Below are 24,785 nucleotides of genomic sequence, written 5' to 3' on the forward strand. Positions count from 1 at the left end.
GCATTATGTAGTCATTACACCTATAGTAGAAAACTTTCCGTTTACAGAAAAACTAGAGCCAATTGACAAATTTCATTGTTATATTTGAACTCAGAATGTGAAATTCATTAAGAAATGGATCCTTTTGTTTCCAAAACTGGCAAAAAATAAAAATTTGTTGAACAGTGTAATCTTTCTAATTCTGACCATATAACCGTCCCTACACGATTGAATACTCCCCACCTTCTAAAAGAATTCTACTATCTGTGCTATCGTCACTCAACTTCTTTTTGGAATCAGTCGTTTATGGTTGGTTGGTTGTGGGGGATCAGCTGGGTTTCAAGTGCGCAATGTCGTTTTTTTTTTTTTAAATGACATACAAGATATGTTTTAAAGTGATATGTTAAGGTTTTACCTTTTGTGTACCGAGTTTTTGTGCCTAGAAAGACCATTAGAAATTTTTCGTTTTGAAAGATCTAGAAAGGTAATGGCAAACAACAGTAGACCAAGGTGAACTGTAGATGACCGGGGGTGTGAGATTCAGCAAAAGATTTCCACTTAATATAAATAATCATCTGAAGAAAAAGCAGATGTATGGACTGAAGGTCAAAAATAGAGTATGGTGAATTGTATCCCATCACATGACCTCCAAAATGGCTAAAGGCAGAGCAGAGCATATGCAGAGAGCCAGAACCAGTTCTACAAACCTTGGGGGGTGGATTTAGCCAGCAGTACAGGCCAGTAGAACGGGGGGGTCTCCAAACTATGGCCCTCCTACTGTTGAAGTCCTACAAGTCCCATCATGCCTCTGCCTCTGGGAGTCTTGCCTGTGGCTCTTAGAGTCTTGCAAGGTCTCATGGGACTTGCAGTTCCTCAACACCTGGAGGGCCATAGTTTGGAGACCCCTGCATGTAGAACATAGGCTGTAAAAGCTGTGCTAAGGGTTAGGGGTTTGCTCTGAAGGGGTCTGTGTCGTTGACAATATTTCTATCAATACCAAATATGGTAGTTAAGTGATGTCATGGGAATTCCATGTAGATCCCTCCCCAGAGTTTTTGGCATTCTTATAACCATATCGCCGATGGCCATACCTTACTTCTCATCCAATAGTAGACCACAAAGAAATGGGGAGCAATATCTCCCATATGTATCATAGATAAATAGGCAGATTAGAGGATTGAAATTTTTATAGCACCTTTTTTTTATTGAAAATTTAAAAATAGTAACATTCATAAAGTTAACTGTGTGACCAACTGGAACACTGACGGTCATTTCAATGTGCTGATTAACCATTCACCAGGAGGACATATCTTCAAATGTCTTTTTAGTAACGGAATCATACAAAACACATTAAAAAAAATACTTAAAGTGTTACTAAACCTACAACAGTACAATCAGTCTGTAGATGCAGTAAAGCATGCTTGTTATACTCACTGTGGAACCTAAGGGGTTAATCCTCTGCATTGTGTAAAAAGCCTGTTTGATCCTGTCTTCTCTGATCCCCCCCTTTCTTCCAGTGCCCCCCTCTTATCTCCTGATAAAACATTGTGTGGAGTCACTCTGCACATGCTCAGTTTGGTGTGTATTGCTAGAGAATGCATGGGATCAGCACTGTCCAGACAGAGGTCAGGGGTTCTGCACGGGTATCAAACTGGCAGCCCTCCAGTTATTGCCAAACTACAAGTCCCATGAGGCACTGCAAGACTGACAGCTACAAGCGTGACTTCCATAGGCATGATGGAACTTGTAGTTTCACAACAGCTGGAGGGCCGCCAGTTTGACACCCCTGTCCTAGAGCATCAGTACCCACTCCCACTTCTGCAATCCTTGCCTAGTCAAGGCAAATGCCTCTTGCCTCACCCCCTGCCCTCCCATAGTTTGCGTGGTGCACTCTCAATGGTCCTGCAGCCTCCTGTGATGTGTCCCAGGAGGCTGCAGGACCATTGAGAGTGCACCACGCAAACTCGCACATGTGGCAATGGTTTCTCAGGAAGCCACAGCTGACTCCCATAGCTATGATGGGGGTGCCAGGGGCCTGGCAATATGAAGGAATTGGCTACAGGAAGACGAGGGACATAGGCAATGCTAATTACCTGAATTTGAAAAGTCAGCAGCTACAGTAACTGACCTTTAAAAAAAAAAAAATAAAAACTGAAGTTCCTTTTCAATGGGCATTTTTTTTTTTTTGCAATGCCTGTAGTTAGGCTTTAAATGTTTTTCTAAAAAAAGGGATTCATACAAAAACACTTAAAAGTTAAAAATATAAAAAAAAACAAAGAACCGTAGATAATAGAGAACACAGCAGGGGCTGCTTACCTTCAGACTCTCACCTTATAGACAGCAGTCTGAACGGATCAGACAGGTGGGAGGAGTCAATGCTTTGACTTATGCAGGCCATACAAGGGTCGAATTCCAAACAAATTTTCTTTATAAAAAATCAGAAATTTTGTGCATTTTGAAATCCGATGGCGCCACCATTGATTTCAAAATTCGACCAACCAAGCCTTCAATTTCACCTCATGTTGCTACAGAAAACAATATTCGTAGCCAATAATTTTCTTTCCAGGTCACAGCTCACGTTTATTTCTTTTTCGATTCTCCCATCATTGATTAGAAATTTGTTTTTCAAAAAATTTCCAATATGCCCGATCACTCAAATTGGATGGGCGCTTGGAAATCGACCGTTGCTGTGGCCCACTAATGATGCAAAATTTGAAAGAAACTTCTTAGAAAAGATTTTCGAAAGAAAATTCTTTAGGAATTCGACCCGTATATGGCCGGCTTTATTCAGTTTAGCGTGTAAAAATCAGCTTGTGTTTTTTAGCTCTGTAAAGTAAGGATTTTTTTTCCAAAGCAGATAAGAAGAGCCTGGAAAAATGTGAAAATAAAAGCTCCACCTGCTGAATGAAAATAAAGAAACCAAATACAGTATATATAAAACCACATTGCTTTTAAAAAATGGACCTAGCGTCAGATATATACTTCCATGGTAAATTCATGCAAGACAAGGAAGGAGTCATTACAAGTAAAGAGTTATTTATCCTTTATGCTTTTCTTTCCAGAAGAACAGAGACATTTTTGTTCAGGCCTCACCATCTTCTTTCTGGACTCAGATGACATGATCATGTAAATCCTGGTGCTTGTGCAGGTCTTGGCTATGTTCACAAATGTCTGACCCAGATCAGCCTCTGCTGCAGCCTCTCACCTTGTGACTTGCTGCAAAGTTACAATGGTGCCGTCTAATCACGGGGGAAAGGGGAGCGGAGAGTGAGAAAATGCTTCCTCCTGCCTGCAGCAGACTGAGGACGTCATCTCAACCTAGTCACAGCCTGGAGCTTAAGGACAACTTTTTAATACTAAAAAGTGGAACTTGTTTGAAAAATGATACTGTTGATGAATGTTCCAACTTGTCAGAAATGTATTTATGTAGACTTGCTGAGAAATTCTGTAGGTATTTGATTTTTTATACAAAAAAAACCATATAGAATGAAGTCTGAAACTGGTTCATGCCAACCTGGATGGATACTAAATCTGGATAATTTGCCCCAAACCAGGGTTTGCAGTGCATCCAGTGACAAAACTGGGAAATTCCATTTCTCCTCTGGACCATAGAGTGAGCCAGAACTGGGTAGTCTTGGTTGGGGCTGGCACAGGTTGGAAGGGTAGGCTTGTCTTTCAGTTTAGATGGCTGCTCTTACTTGCTCATCTTTTCCGATTTCCATTCTTTTTTTATTTTAGGACTTTTGCTGGTAACTTTGGCTTTGAATGTTTTTTGGTGTCCTCCATCTTGCTGTTTCACTTCTGCATGGACACAGTGCTTGACATTTCATCGTCAACACTTCTTAATTTATGTTCAGAGGTAGTGATGGGCTTGATGTTCGAGTCGAACGTAAGTTCCACTTGAACATTGGCCGTTCGTGTGTTCGGCGAACACACAAACGGTAAGGGCATTTAGCAGGCTGTTCGCCTGCTGCGCCCCACAATGCACTGTCTCTGACAGTGCATTGTGATTGGTCAAAGCAATGCACCTGACCAATGCATTGGCCAGTCATAGCACAAATGTACCCGCCCCCTTGTGACGCCATCGACTGTGGCCAGCTGGGCCAACGATGTCACAAGGGGGTGGGGTCACCCAATTGACGTCACCAGGTGTCCCCGCTCCTTAGATATTTAAAAACTCTCAGGCTGGCAGAAGGAAGGAGCAGTGAGAATGGAGCCTTTTTTTTCCTCAGGTCTGTGGTGGAGACGGGCATCGTGATTGACATTGGATCTACTTCGGGGGATATTTTTAAAAACTTTTTGTTGTTTTAATAAAAGGACTTGTCAAAGATGGTCTGTCATTTTATACACTACAGTTTTTTTTTTGTGAATGAGTAGTGGTACCTTGTGCCCCATACTCATTCACATGGGGGGGGGCGGGATCTGGGGGCCCAGATTTCGATAAGCCCCCTGCCCAGAGACCGCACAACCACAGACCAGGAGGCCCTTGTTCTCATCAACATGGGGACAAGGTGGTTTGGGGAGGAGCCCCCCTGCCCCAAAGCACCCCCCCATGTTGAGGGCATGTGGCCTGGTATGGTTAAGGAGGGGGGAGTGCTCACTTGCCCCCCTCCTTTCCTGACCTGCCGGGCTGCATGCTCGGATAAGGGTCGGATTTGAATGGGGGGAGGTGCCCACACCATTCTTTTTACATTCAGCTGTCAGCAGGGAACCCCACTGACAGCTGAAACATTAAATAATGTTTTCCCTACTAAAATACTGCATGACTTATTAAAATAACTCATGCCCTATTTTAGTAGCATTTTTTAGTGAATGCCAATTATTTGTAATCTGATTCGAAGTTTGCAGTTGAACTTTTGTTAGGTTCGAATATTCGACTGCGAACCAAATGGGGGGGGGGGTGTTTGACCTATCACTATTCATAGGTTTGTAAGACTTTATTCTGCTCACACAATTGAAGGAGGTAGATGATAGGAGTGCATTCTAAGCTCCATTTACTGGCCATCTTGGTGCTTTTCATGCCTGAATGGGTTTGATTTCTCTGGTTCATCTGCAATATAAAAAGAAAGAAAGACAATGAGAATATCTGGTTGTTTTGGTGCTTTTAAGAAGTCATCAGAAATACAGCAGCTCCTATTGTATATGTCCCTGTTTAGCCCAATGCCTTTGTCTTGTATTTGAATATTTCTCACACTTGGCTACAAATGTAACCATTCATGATTCCAAGCATAAAATAATCGTGGAAGGTGTTGATCTAGGTCAGCTATTCTAAGCCAGGGTTCCTCCAGAGGTTGCTAGGGGTTCCTTGAGCTGTATCTGATTGACCTGCCATGTGAAGGTGCATTGCTCCATGTCCAATGCCATTTGCCAATAATCTTTTTAGTTGTTGCTAATTATGGCCAAAAATACAAATCCTTTGGCAGGTAAAACAGGTTCCAGGTTTGTATTGGTACAGTCAGGTCCATAAATATTGGGACATCAACACAATTCTAACATTTTTGGCTCTATACACCACCACAATGGATTTGAAATGAAACGAACAAGATGTGCTTTAACTGCAGACTGTCAGCTTTAATTGAGGGTATTTACATCCAAATCAGGTGAACGGTGTAGGAATTACAACAGTTTGCATATGTGCCTCCCACTTATTAAGGGACCAAAAGTAATGGGACAATTGGCTTCTCAGCTGTTCCATGGCCAGGTGTGTGTTATTCCCTCATTATCCCAATTACAATGAGCAGATAAAAGGTCCAGAGTTCATTTCAAGTGTGCTATTTGCATTTGGAATCTGTTGCTGTCAACTGTCAAGATGAGATCCAAAGAGCTGTCACTATCAGTGAAGCAAGCCATCATTAGGCTGAAAAAACAAAACAAACCCATCAGAGAGATAGCAAAAACATTAGGCGTGGCCAAAACAACTGTTTGGAACATTCTTAAAAAGAAGGAACGCACCGGTGAGCTCAGCAACACCAAAAGACCCGGAAGACCACGGAAAACAACTGTGGTGGATGACCGAAGAATTCTTTCCCTGGTGAAGAAAACCCCCCCTCACAACAGTTGGCCAGATCAAGAACACTCTCCAGGAGGTAGGTGTATGTGTGTCAAAGTCAATAATCAAGAGAAGACTTCACCAGAGTGAATACAGAAGGTTCACCACAAGATGGAAACCATTGGTGAGCCTCAAAAACAGGAAGGCCAGATTAGAGTTTGCCAAACGACATCTAAAAAAGCCTTCAAAGTTCTGGAACAACATCCTATGGACAGATGAGACCAAGATCAACGTGTACCAGAGTGATGGGAAGAGAAGAGTATGGAGAAGGAAAGGAACTGCTCATGATCCTAAGCATACCACCTCATCAGTGAAGCATGGCGGTGGTAGTGTCATGGCGTGGGCATGTATGGCTGCCAATGGAACTGGTTCTCTTGTATTTATTGATGATGTGACTGCTGACAAAAGCAGCCGGATGAATTCTGAAGTGTTTTGGGCAATATTATCTGCTCATATTCAGCCAAATGCTTCACAACTCATTGGACGCTTTACAGTGCAGATGGACAATGACCCAAAGCATACTGCAAAAGCAACCAAAGAGTTTTTTAAGGGAAAGAAGTGGAATGTTATGCAATGGCCAAGTCAATCACCTGACCTGAATCCGATTGAGCATTTCACTTGCTGAAGACAAAACTGAAGGGAAAATGCCCCAAGAACAAGCAGGAACTGAACACAGTTGCAGTAGAGGCCTGGCAGAGCATCACCAGGGTTGAAACCCAGCGTCTGGTGATGTCTATGCGTTCCAGACTTCAGGCTGTAATTGACTGCAAAGGATTTGCAACCAAGTATTAAAAAGTGAAAGTTTGATTTATGATTATTCTGTCCCATTACTTTTGGTCCCTTAATAAGTGGGAGGCACATATGAAAACTGTTGTAATTCCTACACCGTTCACCTGATTTGGATGTAAATACCCTCAAATTAAAGCTGACAGTCTGTAGTTAAAGCACATCTTGTTCATTTCATTTCAAATCCATTGTGGTGGTGTATAGAGCCAAAAATGTTAGAATTGTGTCAATGTCCCAATATTTATGGACCTGACTGTATGTATTTCATATTCAACTAATGGGATTTCAGCTTTTATCATACACAGTCCAAAGGTGCAACCCATGACCACCAGCAACTCAAGTGTGCCAGTAAAAATTGTATATTTAATTCCTAAGCATGTGTCTAAGCTGTTATACAGTATATGTGCAAACCCTATTTCAAGAAAGTTCTCCAGACCTTATATGTAGGACACCTTTTTCAATGAAAGCATGCTGTATATGGAGCCTTTCACATTAACCACTTGCCTACTGGGCACTTTTACCTCCTTCCTACCCATACCAATTTTCAGCTTTCAGCGCTGTTGCACTTTGAATGACAATTGTGCAGTCATGCTACACTGTACCCATATGAATTTGTTATAATTGTTTTCACACAAATAGAGCTTTCCTTTCAATAATTTTACATTTTTTTTGTATTTTAAAGTACAATTTGAACCATTCTATAGTACAAAAACAGAATCGCAACTATAAACTGCAGTCAACAGTGGTCATATAGAAGTGGAACGTAATTAGAATAGGTAACATTCTAAGCAACACGTCAAAAAGTAGAAATAGAACATACATTATTGTGTCGGTTAGTTAGTCAACGCCCAGAAAGGGTTGTCTGTCTGTAGCTTAACCGCTGACACTGGTCAAAGGGTATAAAATATTTAAGATATACTAATATGCCATCAAACTAAGAAGATGTGTAGGACATCTCACAGGTTGTAGGACATCCCCATGGAAGAGCCAAAAAACAGATCAAAAGAAGAAAGAGGAGAAGTAGAAGCAAATTGGAGAGGATAGATATCCAAAATGCTTGAGTTCAATTTGGAAAGTTTTAAAAAGTTATAGTGAGGTGAAGTTGTTCACTGAAATCTCGGGATGGACCTGTTGGATCCATGGAGTCCAAGTTTTGAGGAATCTCTCACGGGCGTCTCGTGGAGAGTATGCTAGACAGTTTCTCGTTTATTAAAAAGAGGTCAAGGTGGCGGTGAACTTCTGTAAAGGATACAAACTGCTGTTTCCAGGCTTTCACTATGGTTTGTTTGGCCGCCAAGAGTACGGTACATGGGTGGCTAGCTTAAATTAGTGTTTAGACATGCCCGGAGGTTTTAAGTGTAAGAGTATACCAAGGGTCTCTCAGAAAGGAGTAAGTAGTGATTGGAGTAGTGTGAGGACCTTAGACCAAAATCTGGAAAGCATAGGGCATGTCTACCATATACAGTTGCAAGAAAAAGTATGTGAACCCCTTGGGATTACGTGGAGTTTTGCATGAATTGGGCATAAAATGTGCTCTGAACGTCATCTAAGTCACAACAATAGAATAACACAGTCTGCTGAACATAATACTACACAAACATTAGATGTTGCCATGGTTTAATTGCACATAACATGTAAACATTCACAGTGCAGGGAGGAAAAAGTATATGAGGCCCTAGCTTAATGACTTCTCCCAGAGCTAACTGGAGCCAGGAGTAAGCCAACCTTGACTCCAATCAGTGTGATGATATTGGATGTGTTGCTGACAGCTGTCCTGCCCTTAAAAAACACCTGTTTTGGGTTTACTGGTTTCAAGAAGCACTGTCTGATGTGAACCATGCCTCGCAGAAAACAGCTCTCAGAAGACCTACGATCAATAATTGTTGACTTGCATGAAGCTGGAAAGGGTTACAAAAGTATCTCCAAAAGCCTTGATGTTCATGTGTCCACGGTAAGACAGACTGTCTACAAATGGAGAAAGTTTAGCACTGTTGCTACTCTCCCTAGGCGTGGTCGTCCTGTAAAAATGACTGCAAGAGCACAGCGCAGAATGCTGCATAAGGTAAAGAAGAATCCCAGAATGTCAGCTAAAGACCTACAGAAATCTCTGGCACATGCTAACATTTTTGTTGACACATCTACAATAAGGAAAACATTAAACAAGAATGGAGTACATGGGAGGACACCACGGAGGAAGCCATTGCTGTCCAAAAAGAATATTGCAGCACATTTGAAGTTTGCAAAAGAGCACCTGGATGTTCCACAGCACTACTGGCAAAATATACTGTGAACAGATGAAACCAAGATTGAGTTGTTTGGGAAGAACACACAACACTATGTGTGGAGAAAAAAAGGCACAGCACACCAACATCAAAACCTCATCCCCACTGTAAAACATGGCGGAGGGAGCATCATGGTTTGGGGCTGCTTTGCTGCCTCAGGGCCTGGACGGATTGCTGTCATTGATGGGAAAATGAATTCCAGAGTTTATCAAGACATTTTGCAGGAAAACGTACGACTATCTGTCCGCCAACTGAAGCTCCGCAGAGGATGGGTGATGCAACAGGACAATGACCCAAAGCATACAAGTAATTCAACAAAACAATGGCTGCAACATCACTGAATACGCCTTCTGCAGTGGCCCAGTCAGAGTCCTGACCTCAACCCGATTGAAATGCTGTGACATGACCTTAAGAGAGCGATTCACACCAGACATCTCAAGAATATTGCTACACAAACAGTTTTGTGAAGAGGAGTGGTCCAAAATTACTCCAGATCGTTGTGCAGGTCTGATCTGCAACTACAGGAAACGTTTGGTTGAGGTTATTGCTGCCAAAGGAGGGTCAACCAGTTATTAAGTCCAAAGGTTCACATACTTTTTCCTCCCTGCACTATGAATGTTTACATGTTATGTGCAATTAAACCATGGCAACATCTAATGTTTGTGTAGTATTATGTTCAGCAGACTGTTCTTCTATTGTTATGACTTAGATGACGTTCAGAGCACATTTTATGCCCAATTCATGCAAAACTCCCAAGTAATCCCAAGGGGTTCACATACTTTTTCTTGCAACTGTATGTAGAACATCGCCCGGTGTGTTACAGCCTCGGAAGCAGATATTGGGGTGGATGGGTGAAGAAATGCTAAGTGGGATGGGACAAGATACCATCTTGTCACAATTTTGAAAGCCAATTCCATAGTGAAGACGTTGGTAGAACATGAGATCAAAGTTAACCATATCTGTGACTGACATGCATGATCTTTAGTGCCTTTAAGGTCTCTTTGCCATCTGGAAACGTAAGCGTGATTGTTGGGGTTCTGTAAGTTAGTTAATTGTGAGTACAGACAGAATAGAGCTAAGTTTAGGAGAGAGAGAGGCGTCCGGTGGCATATGTGTTCGAACAAGGATAATGGTGTGGTCGGGTCTTTGTCAGTAAGGACCAAATTTACCCAATGTTTGATCTGGAGATATCGGAAAAGTTCCGTAGAGGGGGCTTGATGTATATCACTTAATTCTACCCATGTGTAAACTGAGTGGCCCATGAGGAATGAGTGAATACATTTGAGGTAGTAGGAGATCCACCAATGGAATGCGGTGGGGAATTTGAGGCCGGGTGGAAACAGAGGGTTGCCCACAAGAGGGAGCAGCAGTAAATGAGGGGAGAGTAGGCCACTAGTATATTTTGTGGAATCCCATATACGTAATGAGTGGGCCATTAGAGGACTGATAGATGTGGGGCTGGATTTTGGGGTGAGCCATAAGAGCGAAGAGAGCGAGATCGGTTGGCAGGAGAGCACTTCTATAGTTACCCATATGGGAGCTTGTTGTGCTGCATACAATGAGATTAAAAGTGAAGCCTTGAGTTTCCATATAGTACTTGGGAAAATTAGGGACTCCCAAGCCTCCCTGTTTCCAGTGTGTGAGCATTGTATGTTTAGTGACCCTAGATCTTTTATTGGACCAAATAAAGCATAAAACGTGATTTTGAAAATATTTCAGGGCGTAAGAAGGGATTGGGACAGGGAGAGTGCGGAATAAATATAGAAGTTTAGGAAGGATGGTCATTTTTACTGCGTTTATTCTGCCCATCCATGAGAGAGGTTGGCGTGACAAAGTTGTAAGAGGTAAAAAGAGAAAAATAGGTGCAGCGCTAGAATCAAAATACAAATAATTCTCTATAAGGTAAATATACATGTGAATGTCAGTAGTCAAAAAGATGTGACACAATGGTAAACAGTGCGTTAATCAATAAAAAATGTTGAAGCACACATAAAGTCCTCGTCCCAGATTAATGGTTGTAGAGAGGTGAAAAAATCCTAGGAGCAGATAGAGTGCGCACTCACCAGAGGTGCGTTAAAATAACGCATGTAGAGAAAAGTAATCTGCAAGATCTCTCCAGCATCAGAGCTCTGGTCAGATCGTACTGCGTCCTATCCTCTGTCTCACCGCAAAGAGCAATAACCAGGGTTCATCCAACCGTGTGGGCGTCAAAGAACTCCTTAGTCCAGATAGGCACTGTGGGAGATGGTGCTCTCAAAGAGAGCCCAATAAAGGACGCCACATAGTGTGATGCTGTTTGACTCAGGTTTAATGGTCAAAAAGGTGAAATAACAAAAATTACTGACCATAGAATGTTGGCCACATAAAGTGGCTAGATGTCCATAAGCTGTAGCCCCTCCTGACGAGTTTCGTGCGATGCACGTCCTCAGAGGGTCAGGGCTTACAGCAGGACATCCTTCCTCATCTATTTATACAAAGAAATGGCAATCGCGCTAGTCGCGGCGGCCATTTTGCCGGCGTCTCGCGCATGCGCAGTTGATCGGCTCCATTTTGCCGTAGATCGTTAAGGGGAAATACACTTATTCTCCAAGTGTCCATTAGAATTATATAGAGTATACCAGGCAGGCGCCATGATGTAGGTGGGGAAAACAAAGTCTTTTAAAAACATCGATCGAACTGCTGACAAAAATAAACCTTAATAATATTACTAAAAGGAGCATTATGCTGTCCAGTGACATTGGTTTCATACCAGGAAAAGCATATCCACATGGGACTGGGTAATTTACTGCAATATATTCAAATAATATATATATGTATATATAAATGCATGTTGCAGAATTTATATAATATAAAATTGGGGGAGATTGCTCCATTATTTTGCTTTACGTTACGATATAAATGTCAATAGTTAATCAGTGACTACTCACTGATAACTCAGCAAAAAGGTTTAATAAATATTAAATATTAATTGAAAAATCATGATAGTAGAAGGTTATAAGAATAAATGGTTATAAAATAGTTATGCGATAGCCATTTCTGCTGTGATAAATAGATGTAGGTAATATCAATACATTTAAAATTTAATATATTTTATTAAGTATATATTTAAAAATAGGTCAGTACGGTATAATATATTTCATATGGTCAGGAAAAAAACACTCATAAATTTCAATAATGATACATAAGAATAGTACGTTATAAAACTACCTAAAAAACATATATAAAATAGAATTCACAATGACAAATTGTGTTGGTGTTGATAAAAATAGGGTATTGTCAACCACATCTATTAATACAGGGCAAAAATATCAATAGTTTCAGGGCAATGTAAACGCACATTAACTGTCATCAATAAAGCAATTCAAGTCAAATTCAATATTGAGACCTTTTGGATATAAGGATCCAAGGTCATTTATCCACTTAGACTCCAATTGTGAGATAGCTCTTTTTTTATTTTGGCCTCTCCAATGTGCGTTTATCATTCCTATACCCATGAATATTAATGACGATGGATCTTGGTTGTGATGCGTTTTATAGTGCAGGGATAATGAGTGATCCTTATAGCCCTTTCTGATATTATTCACGTGTTCTTTTAAACGATCCCTCAACCGTCTAGTTGTTCGTCCAATATATTGTAAATGACAGGGGCATTGTATTAGGTAAACATATTTACTTGTGCAGGTAATAAAATCGTCAATCTTAAAGTTGTAAGAGGGTTTTGAGGGAGTGGAAAGTTGAGATATAATTGGCCTCAGAGGGTGTACTAAGAGTTTGTAAGGGTAATCCCTAGGTATTCTAGGTGTGCGTGGAGGCCAGGTAAAGTTGTAATTTTTGTTTTAGTAAGTTTACGTTCGCCATGGGGAGGGAAACGTTACGGGGCCGAAGATTTGTCTTCATTTACTATGAGACCCAAAATGTTGGAAAATCTACATAAAATGGAGAAGAGGGTAGGTACAGAGGTGTGTGGTTGGGTCAGAGTCAGAAGATGATTGTCAGCGAATGCGGTAACGTTAAAGGTTTGATGAGCGAACGTAACACCTTTGATGTCCGGATTGGATCTTATATGCTGAAGTAAGCGTTCCAGGGCTTGAACGAAAGGTATCGGGGAAAGAGGGCATCCCTGGCGTGTTCCTCTATGAATAGGAAAGTGGGTGGATTGTTCGAAGAGGTAACGAACTGTGGCGGAGGGTACGCAGTAGAGAGCCCTCACCCAGCATATGAAACTGGGTGGGAATCCCCATTTTTATAGAGCATAGTACATGTATTCCCAAGAAAGTGAGTCAAATGCTTTATGTATGTCTAGGCTCAGAATCATGCCAGGGGATTTGTGTTGTTGTAGCAGATGGATTAGATGGATACCCTTGCGGTTGTTGTCTGAAGCCTGTCAGAGGGGGACGAAGCCCCCTTGATTCTTGTGAATGAGATGATGTATGAAGGAGTTCATTCAAGTGGCGAGAATTTTGATGTAGGCCATTTAATAATGAAATGGATCTAAAGTTATGGGGGTCTTGGGGGTCCTTTCCAGGTTTCATCACTATTTGAGCTGCCTTAGACGACGGATGAAGGTCTGAATGGGAGCGTAAGTGGTTGAAAAAGTTAGTCGGGGGGGGGGGGGGGACCTAAGGAGTCGGCAAATTTTTTATAGTATAGTGTTGAAAAACCATCAGGTCCAGCGTTTTTTTGCGTCTTGAGCGTTTTTACTGCTGCTAGGACCTCTGGGACAGTGATATCAGCTTTTAGTTTGTCTAACACACACAAATAGAGTTTTCTTTTGGTGGCATTTCATCGCCACTGGGGATTTTGTTATTTTTTGCACTATAAACGAAAAAACAGCAAAAAATTTGAAAAAAGGAAAGTTTTTCTTTGTTTGCATTATAACATTTTACAAACAGGTTCTCCTTCACGGATGTGCATCGATGAGGCTGCACTGATAGGCAGCACTGATGGGCACTGATAAAGCGGCACTGGTTGGAATAAACGAGAAGGCAATGATGATGCTACATAGTTGCATAGTTAGTCTGGCTGAAAAAAAGTTACAATCCTACATCCACAGTTGATCCAGAGGAAGGCAAAAAAAACCCAGCAAAGCACGATCCAATTTGCTCCTGCAGGGAAAGAATTCCTTCCTGATCCCCCGAGAGGCAATCGGATATTCCCTGGATCAACTTTACCAATAAATATTAGTATCCAGTTATATTCTGTGTATCTAAGAAAAAATACAGGACTTTTTTGAAGCAATCCACTGAGCTGGCCAGAACCAACTCTTGATGGATGCTGCATTGATGATACTGCACTGATATGCAGCACTGATGGGCACTTTTGGGGCTGCACTGATAATCAGTGCAGATGTCCTCTGACACTTGCCGGTTATTAGCAGTACTTTCCTCACCCTGTGACAGCGGTAGGAAAGTGCTGCCAATAACCAGCAACTGTATTTACTTTGTGATCAGCTGTGTCATTGGACACGGCTGATCACGTGGTAAAAAGCCGCTGTGATTGGCCTTTTACCTTGTCATGTGATAAGCTGTATCCGAAGACACAGATAGCGCCAGGTGCGCACCGCTGGGAGCGCACAGGGGGTGTGTTTTGGGAGGACGTCATATGAAGCCCTCCCAGAACTATACAACCACGCTGTAGCCGTTATTCAGCTATAGCCTAGTTGTCAAGTGGTTACAATATGTCTGATTTCATATGAGGTATAGAATGTTAGCTCGTTATATCACTTAGGGGTCTATTAATAAAAAAAACAATTGTTGTGAGAATGTCTCAAACATTCCCAAAGTCATCATGAATAATCCCAGTAATTTGTGTAATATGTATATTTCCTATGAATGTCAGCTCCATCTAGTGGACATAATGCGGTAGTTTCCTAAAATACTCCAACCGGGAAAATACTGAATCATGGCCACTAGATGGTCCTAAAGATCATACAAAATAAATCTATTAGAGAAATTATGGGGATTATTTGTGACAGTTATAAGAATGATTGGAGACATTCACACATTTTTTTATAAATATTCAGGGCAGCACAGTGGCTAAATGGTTGGCATTTCCACTTGGCAGTACTGGAGTTGTTGGTTTAAATCCCAACCACGGCACTACCTGCCTGGAGTTTGCATGTTCTCCCTGTGCCTCCATGGGTTTCCTCTGGGTACTCCAGTTTCCTCTCACATGCCAAAAACATGCTGGTAGGTGAATTGTGTCCTGTCTACATTGTCCCTAGTATGTGTATGTATGAATGTGAGTTAGGGACCTTAGATTGTACGCCCCTTGAGGGTTAGGGACTGATGTGAATGTACAATATATAAGTAAAGTGCTGCGTAAATTGACAGTGCTATATACTACCTGTAATAAATACATAATTCTCATGTTTTGAAGCTTACCTTTGCTTATCTCCATCTTCTGGCATCCAATGAAATGAAAGCTTTTAGTAGCACGGATCACGTCTACACTGAGTTCTGCCCCCTCATCTCTGTCCTTGTCAGGAGTTATATGGGTTGAACACAGACAGCTGTATGACAAGCAGGATCCCCTTAATGTGAGAGACTGTATTTCACTTTCCAAGGAAAAGCCAACTTTGCTGTAGACCGGGGTAGAACTTTTCTCCTTCTGATGGTCTCCTTTATATTGTATTGCCGGTTGAGGTAGCGGGTATTTCCAGGACCTGAGCTTTTCCTTGCTCTCACCTCTCTTTATGTATAGATGAATCTCAATATTTTTTTGTCTGAAACCTGAAACCATGAAGACCAGGGTGGATCTCTTCCTATGAACAAAATCATCCACTCCGAAAATCTCAGAAACCTCTGGTGATCCTGCAGGAAGAGATAACAAGGGTCGGGACGCTGGCAAGAAGAATGTAAAGACCAATGACTGTGGATGGCGATATACAGGTAGATTTACTGTACAGTTGCAAGAAAAAGTATGTGAACCCCTTGGCATTACGTGGAGTTTTGCATGAATTGGGCATAAAATGTGCTCTGAACATCATCTAAGTCACAACAATAGAAGAACACAGTCTGCTGAACATAATACTACACAAATATTAGATGTTGCCATGGTTTAATTGCACATAACATGTAAACATTCACAGTGCAGGGAGGAAAAAGTATGTGAGGCCCTAGCTTAATGACTTCTCCCAGAGCTAATTGGAGCCAGGAGTGAGCCAACCTTGACTTCAATAAGTGTGATGATATTGGATGTGTTGCAACTGTATAACCAAGCATGGCTGGTAAGCTGGACCAGACCCAAACCAACCTGAGCTCCTCTCTCGAACCTCACCTGAAATTTTTAATCTGACCTCCAGCTGTATGGGGCCCCGTGGTTTCTAACAGCAGCCCTGCTTGTGTGGGTGTGCCAGCCTATTTGAATGGGCTGGAAACACACCTCACAAGCTGTACTAAAGCCCACCTAGAGCCCTGCACCAAGGTTTGCAACAGAACACCGCATGCATGGTAGTGCGCTACGAAGCCTCGTGGTGCACTGTGACCCAAGCCCATGAATGGCCTTGCATTGAACCAACTAATGTAACCCTAGTCACTACTGGATGCAGTACCATGTACAGTAGCACACCACAAGAATATCAGTAGACTCTAAGGGGTCTATTTATAAAACATTTCACTATGTCACTGTGCCAAGCATTTGCACAGCCGTCACGAATAAAATTTGCCCAATACATTTATCTCCTATGATCATCACCTCCATCTAGTGCAGTGGTTCTCAACCTGTGGGTCGCGACCCCTTTGGGGGTCGAATGAACCTTTCACAGGGGTCGCCTAAGACCATCGGGAAAACGCATATTTCCGATGTGTAGAAAGCAGCTACTGTGTAGAAAGCAGCTACTGTGCTGAAAGCAGCAGTATTGGAGGTAAAACGACACTTCATGAATTATGATTACTGGGTAAATAATTTTATGGTTGGGGGTCACCACAACATGAGGAACTGTATTAAAGGGTCGCGGCATTAGGAAGGTTGAGAACCACTGATCTAGTGGGAATAATGCAGTGTTCTCCTGATTCAGGGTATTCCATGAAAATATCACAACATGGCCAGTAGATGGCGCTAGCAATTATAGCAAAAATAAATGTATTAGACAAAATATTTATTTATTTATTTCAGGTACTTATATAGCGCCGTCAGTTTATGCCGCGCTTTACATATATATTGTACATTCACATCAGTCCCTAACCCTCAAGGGGTGTACAATCTAAGGTCCCTAACTCACATTCATACATTCACATACTAGGGACAATTTAGACAGGTGCTGATTCACCTACCAGCATGTCTTTGGCATGTGGCAGGTACCCGGAGGAAACCCACACAGGCACAGGGAGAACATGCAAACTCCAGGCAGGTGGTGCCGTGGTTGGGATTCAAACCAACGACCTGAGTACTGCCAGGTGGAAGTGATGAACTCTGCCATTGAAAAAAGGCCTTAAAGAGACCCTGTCAGTAATTTAAAAAGTTGCAGATAAAAGCACAGAAAAATCAACTATTTTCTATACTTACTTGTAGCAATTCTCTTTACATGATTGTTTCTTTTATTAACTTGCAATGTGTCTCTGGATCTGCTAGGAAATTGACACTCTAGGAAAAATTAGTTCCCAAGCAAACTCCCCTCTCTCCTTGTATGTCAGAGCCCTCTCCTCTTCTGGCAGTGTCTAATTACTGTCTGTACTGGCCCAGCTCCTCCCAAACCCCCCTCCCTCCTTGCATGTCAGAGCCCTCTCCTCTTCTGGGAGTGTCTAATTACTGTCTGTACTGGCTTAGCTCCTCCCACCTCCCCTCCCTCCTTGCATGTCAGAGCCCTCTCCTCTTCTGGGAGTGTCTAATTACTGTCTGTACTGGCTTAGCTCCTCCCACCTCCCCTCCCTCCTTGCATGTCAGAGCTCTCTCCTCTTCTGGGACTGTCTAATTACTGTCTGTACTGGCCCAGCTCCTCCAACCCTCCACTTACTACCCTACATAATCTTTTAAACTCCAGGCAGGTGGTGCTTTGGCTGGGATTCAAGCCACATCTAGGTTCACACCTATGCAGGTTGAGTTTGATGTGTTTCTGCATTGCGTTTTACGTTGCGTTTTGGGCTTTTGCCCTTGCATTTTTTATGTTCTTTTTTCCATTTTGAAATTTTTCTTGTTGCTAGGCAGATTTTAAACGCAAAACGCATTTAAAAGATTTGGCAAAAATGCAGCAAAAACACAATACATGCTTTTCTGCAGTGTTCCCATTGAAGTCTATAGAACCAAAAACGCAACGTTTTGAGTTAAAAAAAAGTCCCTGACCCTTTCCAAAAAACGCACCGGGTGAAAACGCACAAGTGTGAACATGTCCCATAGAAAATAATGTTAAATGGACTGCAAATTTCTGCAAAACATTGCAGGAAACGCTTAGGTGTGAACCTAGGGTGATACTGCCAGGCAGAAGTGCTAACCATTTAGCCACTGTGCTGCCCATGAAATACTGTGAAGCTTCATTATAAAAATAGACCCCTTAATCTATGAAAAACTACAGCTGCAGTAAATCTGGAGACGTTGTTAGCTTTACTTGCGTTAATAATAAATGTTTTTAAAAGTTTAGAAAAAAAATCCCTAGTTCTCCTTATTCCAGTTTTAACAACTATTTTTTTTTTTTTTTAATAGAATGGTGCTTACCTGTTAGGAAAAGGCAAGCTAATGCAACTGCCAAAGCCACAAGTACAGGCAGCACAACTTTCATGTTTAGTCCAAAGAATAAATTACCATTCAGCTCTGTAGAGATATAAAAACAGACAAAATTATGAAACAAATGAATAACTAGAAATAGCCATTGTTCCTCAGCATACTCTACTGCAGGGGTCTCCAAACTTTCTAAACAAAGGGCCAGTTTACTGTCCATCAGACGTTTGGGATGCCGGACTGTGGCCATTGGGAGTAGAAATTGTCCTGGCATCACTGGGAGTAAACAACGCATCTTTGGTATTAGGGGGAGGAATAGCGCCCCTTCATTGTTGTCAGTTTGAGGAATAGTGTCCTATTGTTGGTGTCATTGGAGGGAAATAGTGCTCCATCGTTGGCGTCGGTGGCAGGAATAGTGCCCCATCATTGGTATCAGTGGGAGGAATAGTGCCCCATCATTGGTATCAGTGGGAGGAATAGTGCCCCATCATTGGTGTCAGGGGGAGGAATAGTGCCCCATCATTGGTATCAGTGGGAGGAATAGTGCCCCATCATTGGTATCAGTGGGAGGAATAGTGCCCCATCATTGGTATCAGTGGGAGGAATAGTGCCCCATCATTGGTATCAGTGGGAGGAATAGTGCCCCATCATTGGTATCAGTGGGAGGAATAGTGCCCCATCATTGGTGTCAGTGGGAGGAATAGTGCCCCATCATTGGTGTCAGTGGGAGGAATAGTGCCCCATCATTGGTATCAGTGGGAGGAATAGTGCCCCATCATTGGTATCAGTGGGAGGAATAGTGCCCCATCATTGGTATCAGTGGGAGGAATAGTGCCCCATCATTGGTATCAGTGGGGGGAATAGTGCCCCATCATTGGTATCAGTGGGAGGAATAGTGCCCCATCATTGGTATCAGTGGGAGGAATAGTGCCACATCATTGGTATCAGTGGGAGGAATAGTGCCCCATCATTGGTATCAGTGGGAGGAATAGTGCCCCATCATTGGTGTCAGGGGGAGGAATAGTGCCCCATCATTGGTATCAGTGGGAGGAATAGTGCCCCATCATTGGTATCAGTGGGAGGAATAGTGCCCCATCATTGGTATCAGTGGGAGGAATAGTGCCCCATCATTGGTGTCAGTGGGAGGAATAGTGCCCCATCATTGGTATCAGTGGGAAGAATAGTGCCCCATCATTGGTATCAGTGGGAAGAATAGTGCCCCATCATTGGTGTCAGTGGGAGGAATAGTGTCCCATCATTGGTGTCAGGGGGAGGAATAGTGCCCCATCATTGGTGTCAGGGGGAGGAATAGTGCCCCATCATTGGTGTCAGGGGGAGGAATAGTGCCCCATCATTGGTGTCAGGGGGAGGAATAGTGCCCCATCATTGGTATCAGGGGGAGGAATAGTGACCCATCATTGGTGTCAGTGGGAGGAATAGTGCCCCATCATTGGTGTCAGTGGGAGGAATAGTGCCCCATCATTGGTGTCAGTGGGAGGAATAGTGCCCCATCATTGGTGTCAGTGGGAGGAATAGTTCCCCATCATTGGTATCAGTGGGAGGAATAGTTCCCCATCATTGGTATCAGTGGGAGGAATAGTGCCCCATCATTGGTATCAGTCGGAGGAATAGTGCCCCATCATTGGTATCAGTGGGAGGAATAGTGCCCCATCATTGGTATCAGTGGGAGGAATAGTGCCTCATCATTGGTATCAGTGGGAGGAATAGTTCCCCATCATTGGTGTCAGTGGGAGGAATAGTGCCCCATCATTGGCGTCAGTGGGAGGAATAGTGCCCCATCATTGGCATCAGTGGGAGGAATAGTGCCCCATCATTGGTGTCAGTGGGAGGAGTTGTGCCCCATCATTGGTATCAGTGGGAGGAATAGTGCCCCATCATCGGTGTCAGTGGGAGGAATAGTGCCCCATCATTGGTGTCAGTGGGAGGAATAGTGCCCCATCATGGGTATCAGTGGGAGGAATAGTGCCTCATCATTGGTATTAGTGGGAGGAATAGCGCCCCATCATTGGTGTCAGTGAGAGGAATAGCGCCCCATCATTGGTGTCAGTGAGAGGAATAGCGCCCCATCATTGGTACCAATGATGGGGCGCTATTCCTCCCACTGATACCAATGATGGGGCGCTATTCCTCTCACTGACACCAATGATGGGGCGCTATTCCTCTCACTGACACCAATGATGGGGCGCTATTCCTCCCACTAATACCAATGATGGGGCACAACTCCTCCCACTGACACCGATGATGGGGCACTATTCCTCCCACTGATACCAATGATGGGGCGCTATTCCTCCCACTGATATCAGTGGGTGGAATAGTGCCCCATCATCGGTGTCAGTGGGAGGAGTTGTGCCCCATCATTGGTATCAGTGGGAGGAATAGTGCCCCATCATGGGTATCAGTGGGAGGAATAGTGCCCCATCATTGGTGTCAGAGGGAGGACTAGTGTCCCATCATTGGTATCAGTGGGAGGAATAGTGCCCCATCATTGGTATCAGTGGGAGGAGTAGTGCCCCATCATTGGTATCAGTGGGAGGAATAGTGCCCCATCATCGGTGTCAGTGGGAGGAGTTGTGCCCCATCATTGGTATCAGTGGGAGGAATATTGCCCCATCATTGGTATCAGTGGGAGGAGTTGTGCCCCATCATTGGTATCAGTGGGAGGATTAGTGCCCCATCATTGGTATCAGTGGGAGGAATAGTGCCCCATCATGGGTATCAGTGGGAGGAATAGTGCCCCATCATTGTGTCAGGGGGAGGAATAGTGCCCCATCATTGGTATCAGTGGGAAGAATAGTGCCCCATCATTGGTATCAGTGGGAGGAATAGTGCCCCATCATTGGTATCAGTGGGAGGAATAGTGCCTCATTGTTGTTATGTTAGTAGCAGTAATTATGCCCCATTGTTGGTGGGAGGAAGGAATAGTGTCTTGTTTCAGTGGGAGGAACTGTGCCTCAAGGGCCGAATAAAGACAAGCAAAGGGCCACATCTGGCCCCCAGGCCGCAGTTTGGAGATCACTGCTCTACTGTGAAAGGCTGGGACAATCAATGTGCCTCCAATGTATCTGTCATAAGGCAGTCATAGGCCTGTGACTGGGGCTGCAAGGATGTAGGTACACTGCATGGGCAATTTTATTCCCACCCATCTGAGCTTGGAAGGGTTTAAGAAGGTAGAATTATTGAAAAAAGAAAAAAATGGAAGAGCGGTATGTCCTGTACATTCGTTCTGTGCAAATTCTGTCAATATCTAATATTACTAGGATATTCTCTCTCCAGGTTGGATATGGTTCATTCATAAGAATAGCGTGAATTAGTTAAAGTGGTTCTAAATGCTCAAGGTTTTTTACCTTCATGCATTCTTACATGCAAGGGGGGGGGGGTGCAGCATACCCCCCCCCCCCAACACTCACCTAAGCCCCCTCTCCATCCAGCAATGTGCACTGGAGTCTCGGCTATCCTGGGACTCCCTCTTCTCATTGGCTGAGACAGAAATGGGAGCCATTGGCTGTCAATCACAGCCAGAGAGACATGGGAAGAGAAAGGGGATGGGGCAGAGCCGCGGCTATGTGTGTGAAGGGACACATGGAGCAGCGGGTGCCCCCGTAGCAAGCTGCTTGCTATGGGGGCACCTGACAGGAGGGAAGGGCCAGTAGTGCTGGCGGGGGACCCGAGAAGAGGAGGATTGGAGCTGCTCTGTGCAATACCTCTACACACCGCAGGTAAGTATAGACATATTTGTTATTTTTTCCTTAAAAAAAATAAAAAGCCTTTAGAATCACTTGAAATATCACATTATGGTCACTAGATGGAGCCAACAGAGTAAATAATTACTTTTTTTTCCCATAATCATCAGCTCCATCTACTGGCCATAATGCAGTTTTTGTCCTGATTCACTCTATTCCATATGAATGAATAACATCTGACCTGGAGAGAATATAGATATCGATTTTGCTGGTATTCCCACAGAACGAATGCACATGCAGTTCTGTGAATTTTGTTTTAAATACACTCCAAAGTATATCTAAAAAGCCAAAACCTTTTTTTTATTGTGGATAGAGCAGGGAAGGAATAAAGCCCCTGTCTTTTTGCCATCTGTATCCCATTCAGGAGATTTCCCTTCACTTCCTGACCTGTAGACACAACAGGAAGTGAATGCCCCTCCAAATTCAGGTAACTTCATTGAAACAAGTGTCCCCATTGGAACATTACCCTTCTGTACCTATTTTGGTGACAACTCAAAATTTGGGGTTTTCGCTCGGTTCAGGGAATAGTAGTCCCCAGGACACATAGGTAGGGAAACTTGGCTTAGTAGTGTAGCGCTACCTCCTTAGGAGTCGCTGAGTTTTTGTTCCACTCTAAAGCTCTGCACGGGCAGGCAACATGCATTTCTTCACACCATACACATTGGAGTCAGTAAACAGTCCTTGAGGTGGGTTTTGTGATTTTATTGAGGGGTTGATAAGTTGAATGGAGTTGAATGGAGTTGAGGGGTGTATGGGATGTCCAAGGGAACTGGGAACTTTGAAGGCAAACTCCTTAGCAACTATGTACAAATATGGACAAAATCAATCTCTCCTTAAAGAGCCTGACAGCTCTCTGAGGTACCTCCTTAGACCCCAAATTAATCCTCCTCTTCACCCAGCTGTATTGAGAGTATTCCTTGGGGAAGGAGGCCCAGAATCTGCCATTTTAGAACAAGCAGTCCCAGATGAGAAGCTAGTTGGGTTTTCCACCTGACTGCCCTCTTGCCTTATCCATCCCATGGGGTGTAGGAGTACTTACACTATCCTTTCCTGTCAGCTTAGTTGGTTGGTGGCTGCCTTCAGGCTTTTCACTGGGATGGCTCCTTCCCTGCTGCTCAGGGTTCCCTCTTGGAAGACGGTGGTATAGTGGAAACTAACTTCTCCAGCATCTGCAGGTAGGTAGGCCCCTTCCTTTGGCTCCCTCCCAGGCTGGACACACTAGCTCCTCACTCCATCCTCCACCCGACACTACTCCCCAGGCTCTATCACATTTAAGGGTTGCCTTGGTCGCCATGCCCAGTCTCCTGCTAGGGGATTGGCCAATGTCCCTCATACATGCAGATCTTGGCCTCCTCTCCCTATGTTCCAGAGAGCTCTCAGGTTTTTGTAAGGGTGGGAGTGCTCCAGAAGCCCTGAACTGTTAGATCCTCCCAGCCTGTCCTGAGGTGAACTCACTACCTCACTCCCAGGCTAACTCATCTCAGGCTACCACCCAGCCTCTGTCTAAAAAAAAAAACAAAACAAAAAAAAAAAGCCTATCTAGCTAACCTGGAAGGCGTTAAATCAGGGACACAGAAAGCAATAAAAAACATGTCAGGGTTTCTAGCCCATCGATGTTCTATCCAAAATTAATAAAAGTTTTAGTTTAAGGCAGACCTCCACCCTCATATTTGATTTGACTCCTGGCCCCCTCTTGTACATTTTTGGAGGATGGGGGTTGGGTCAACTTTCCAGTGGCTCCAGGCCAGCCAATTTCTGGCCTCTCACCTAAGAAAGAACAACATTTAGCCTTCTGGGATCCATGGAGGCTTCCGGTTAAACCTCTCTGCATTGTGCATGCGCCACTGCATGTCAAGGGGAGAGCGACTCAAAGTACCTGGAAAAGACAGTCCGGCTGTAGGCAGGTTGTCTACAGTGTGGGTTTTTCTGTATTAACCAGATAGTTTGATAGTTTAGGCTCAGATAAGGGCTGTCAATACCTTGATTCCTGTGCTTTTTGTCTTGGGCCATCCTTAGACTTGATGAAAAACCTAAATAGGGGGAAGGTCTACTTTGGGGAAATCCTGGAGGGATCGTGGGGACACACCAGTACTTGGAACAGGCAGCTCAAGAACCAACATGTGACGGCACAAGATGCCAATGTTCCGGTGTTAGACACTACCAGTCAATGGGGATCGCTACCTGTATTGCTATGCCTGGGCAGCCTCCTCCATTATTCAGTTTTAAGGTTTGGACTTTGTTATGCTCATTGTCTGTTCTGCCGTGAGAAGTACAGTA

The 24,785-nt window shown here is 43.5% G+C and overlaps 1 protein-coding gene across 1 annotated transcript in view; it reads right to left on the bottom strand.

Moving 5' to 3' along the window:
• Positions 1 to 1,156: 1,156 nt before the first annotated feature.
• LOC149440764 (uncharacterized) overlaps positions 1,157 to 24,785 on the bottom strand; it is a 43,789-nt gene continuing 20,160 nt past the window's right edge. The window contains exons 4-6 of the mRNA XM_089658168.1: positions 18,745 to 18,840; positions 15,480 to 15,908; positions 1,157 to 5,029 (exon numbers count right to left, since the gene is read on the bottom strand). Coding sequence (XP_089514294.1) covers positions 4,974 to 5,029; positions 15,480 to 15,908; positions 18,745 to 18,840 — 581 coding nt within the window. The 3' untranslated portion in view covers positions 1,157 to 4,973. The remainder of the gene's footprint in view (positions 5,030 to 15,479; positions 15,909 to 18,744; positions 18,841 to 24,785) is intronic.

This window comes from Staurois parvus, unplaced genomic scaffold (assembly GCF_062004578.1).
Source record: "Staurois parvus isolate SC_StPar_1 unplaced genomic scaffold, SC_StPar_1.0 ptg001054l, whole genome shotgun sequence".
Taxonomy (NCBI): Eukaryota; Metazoa; Chordata; class Amphibia; order Anura; family Ranidae; genus Staurois; species Staurois parvus.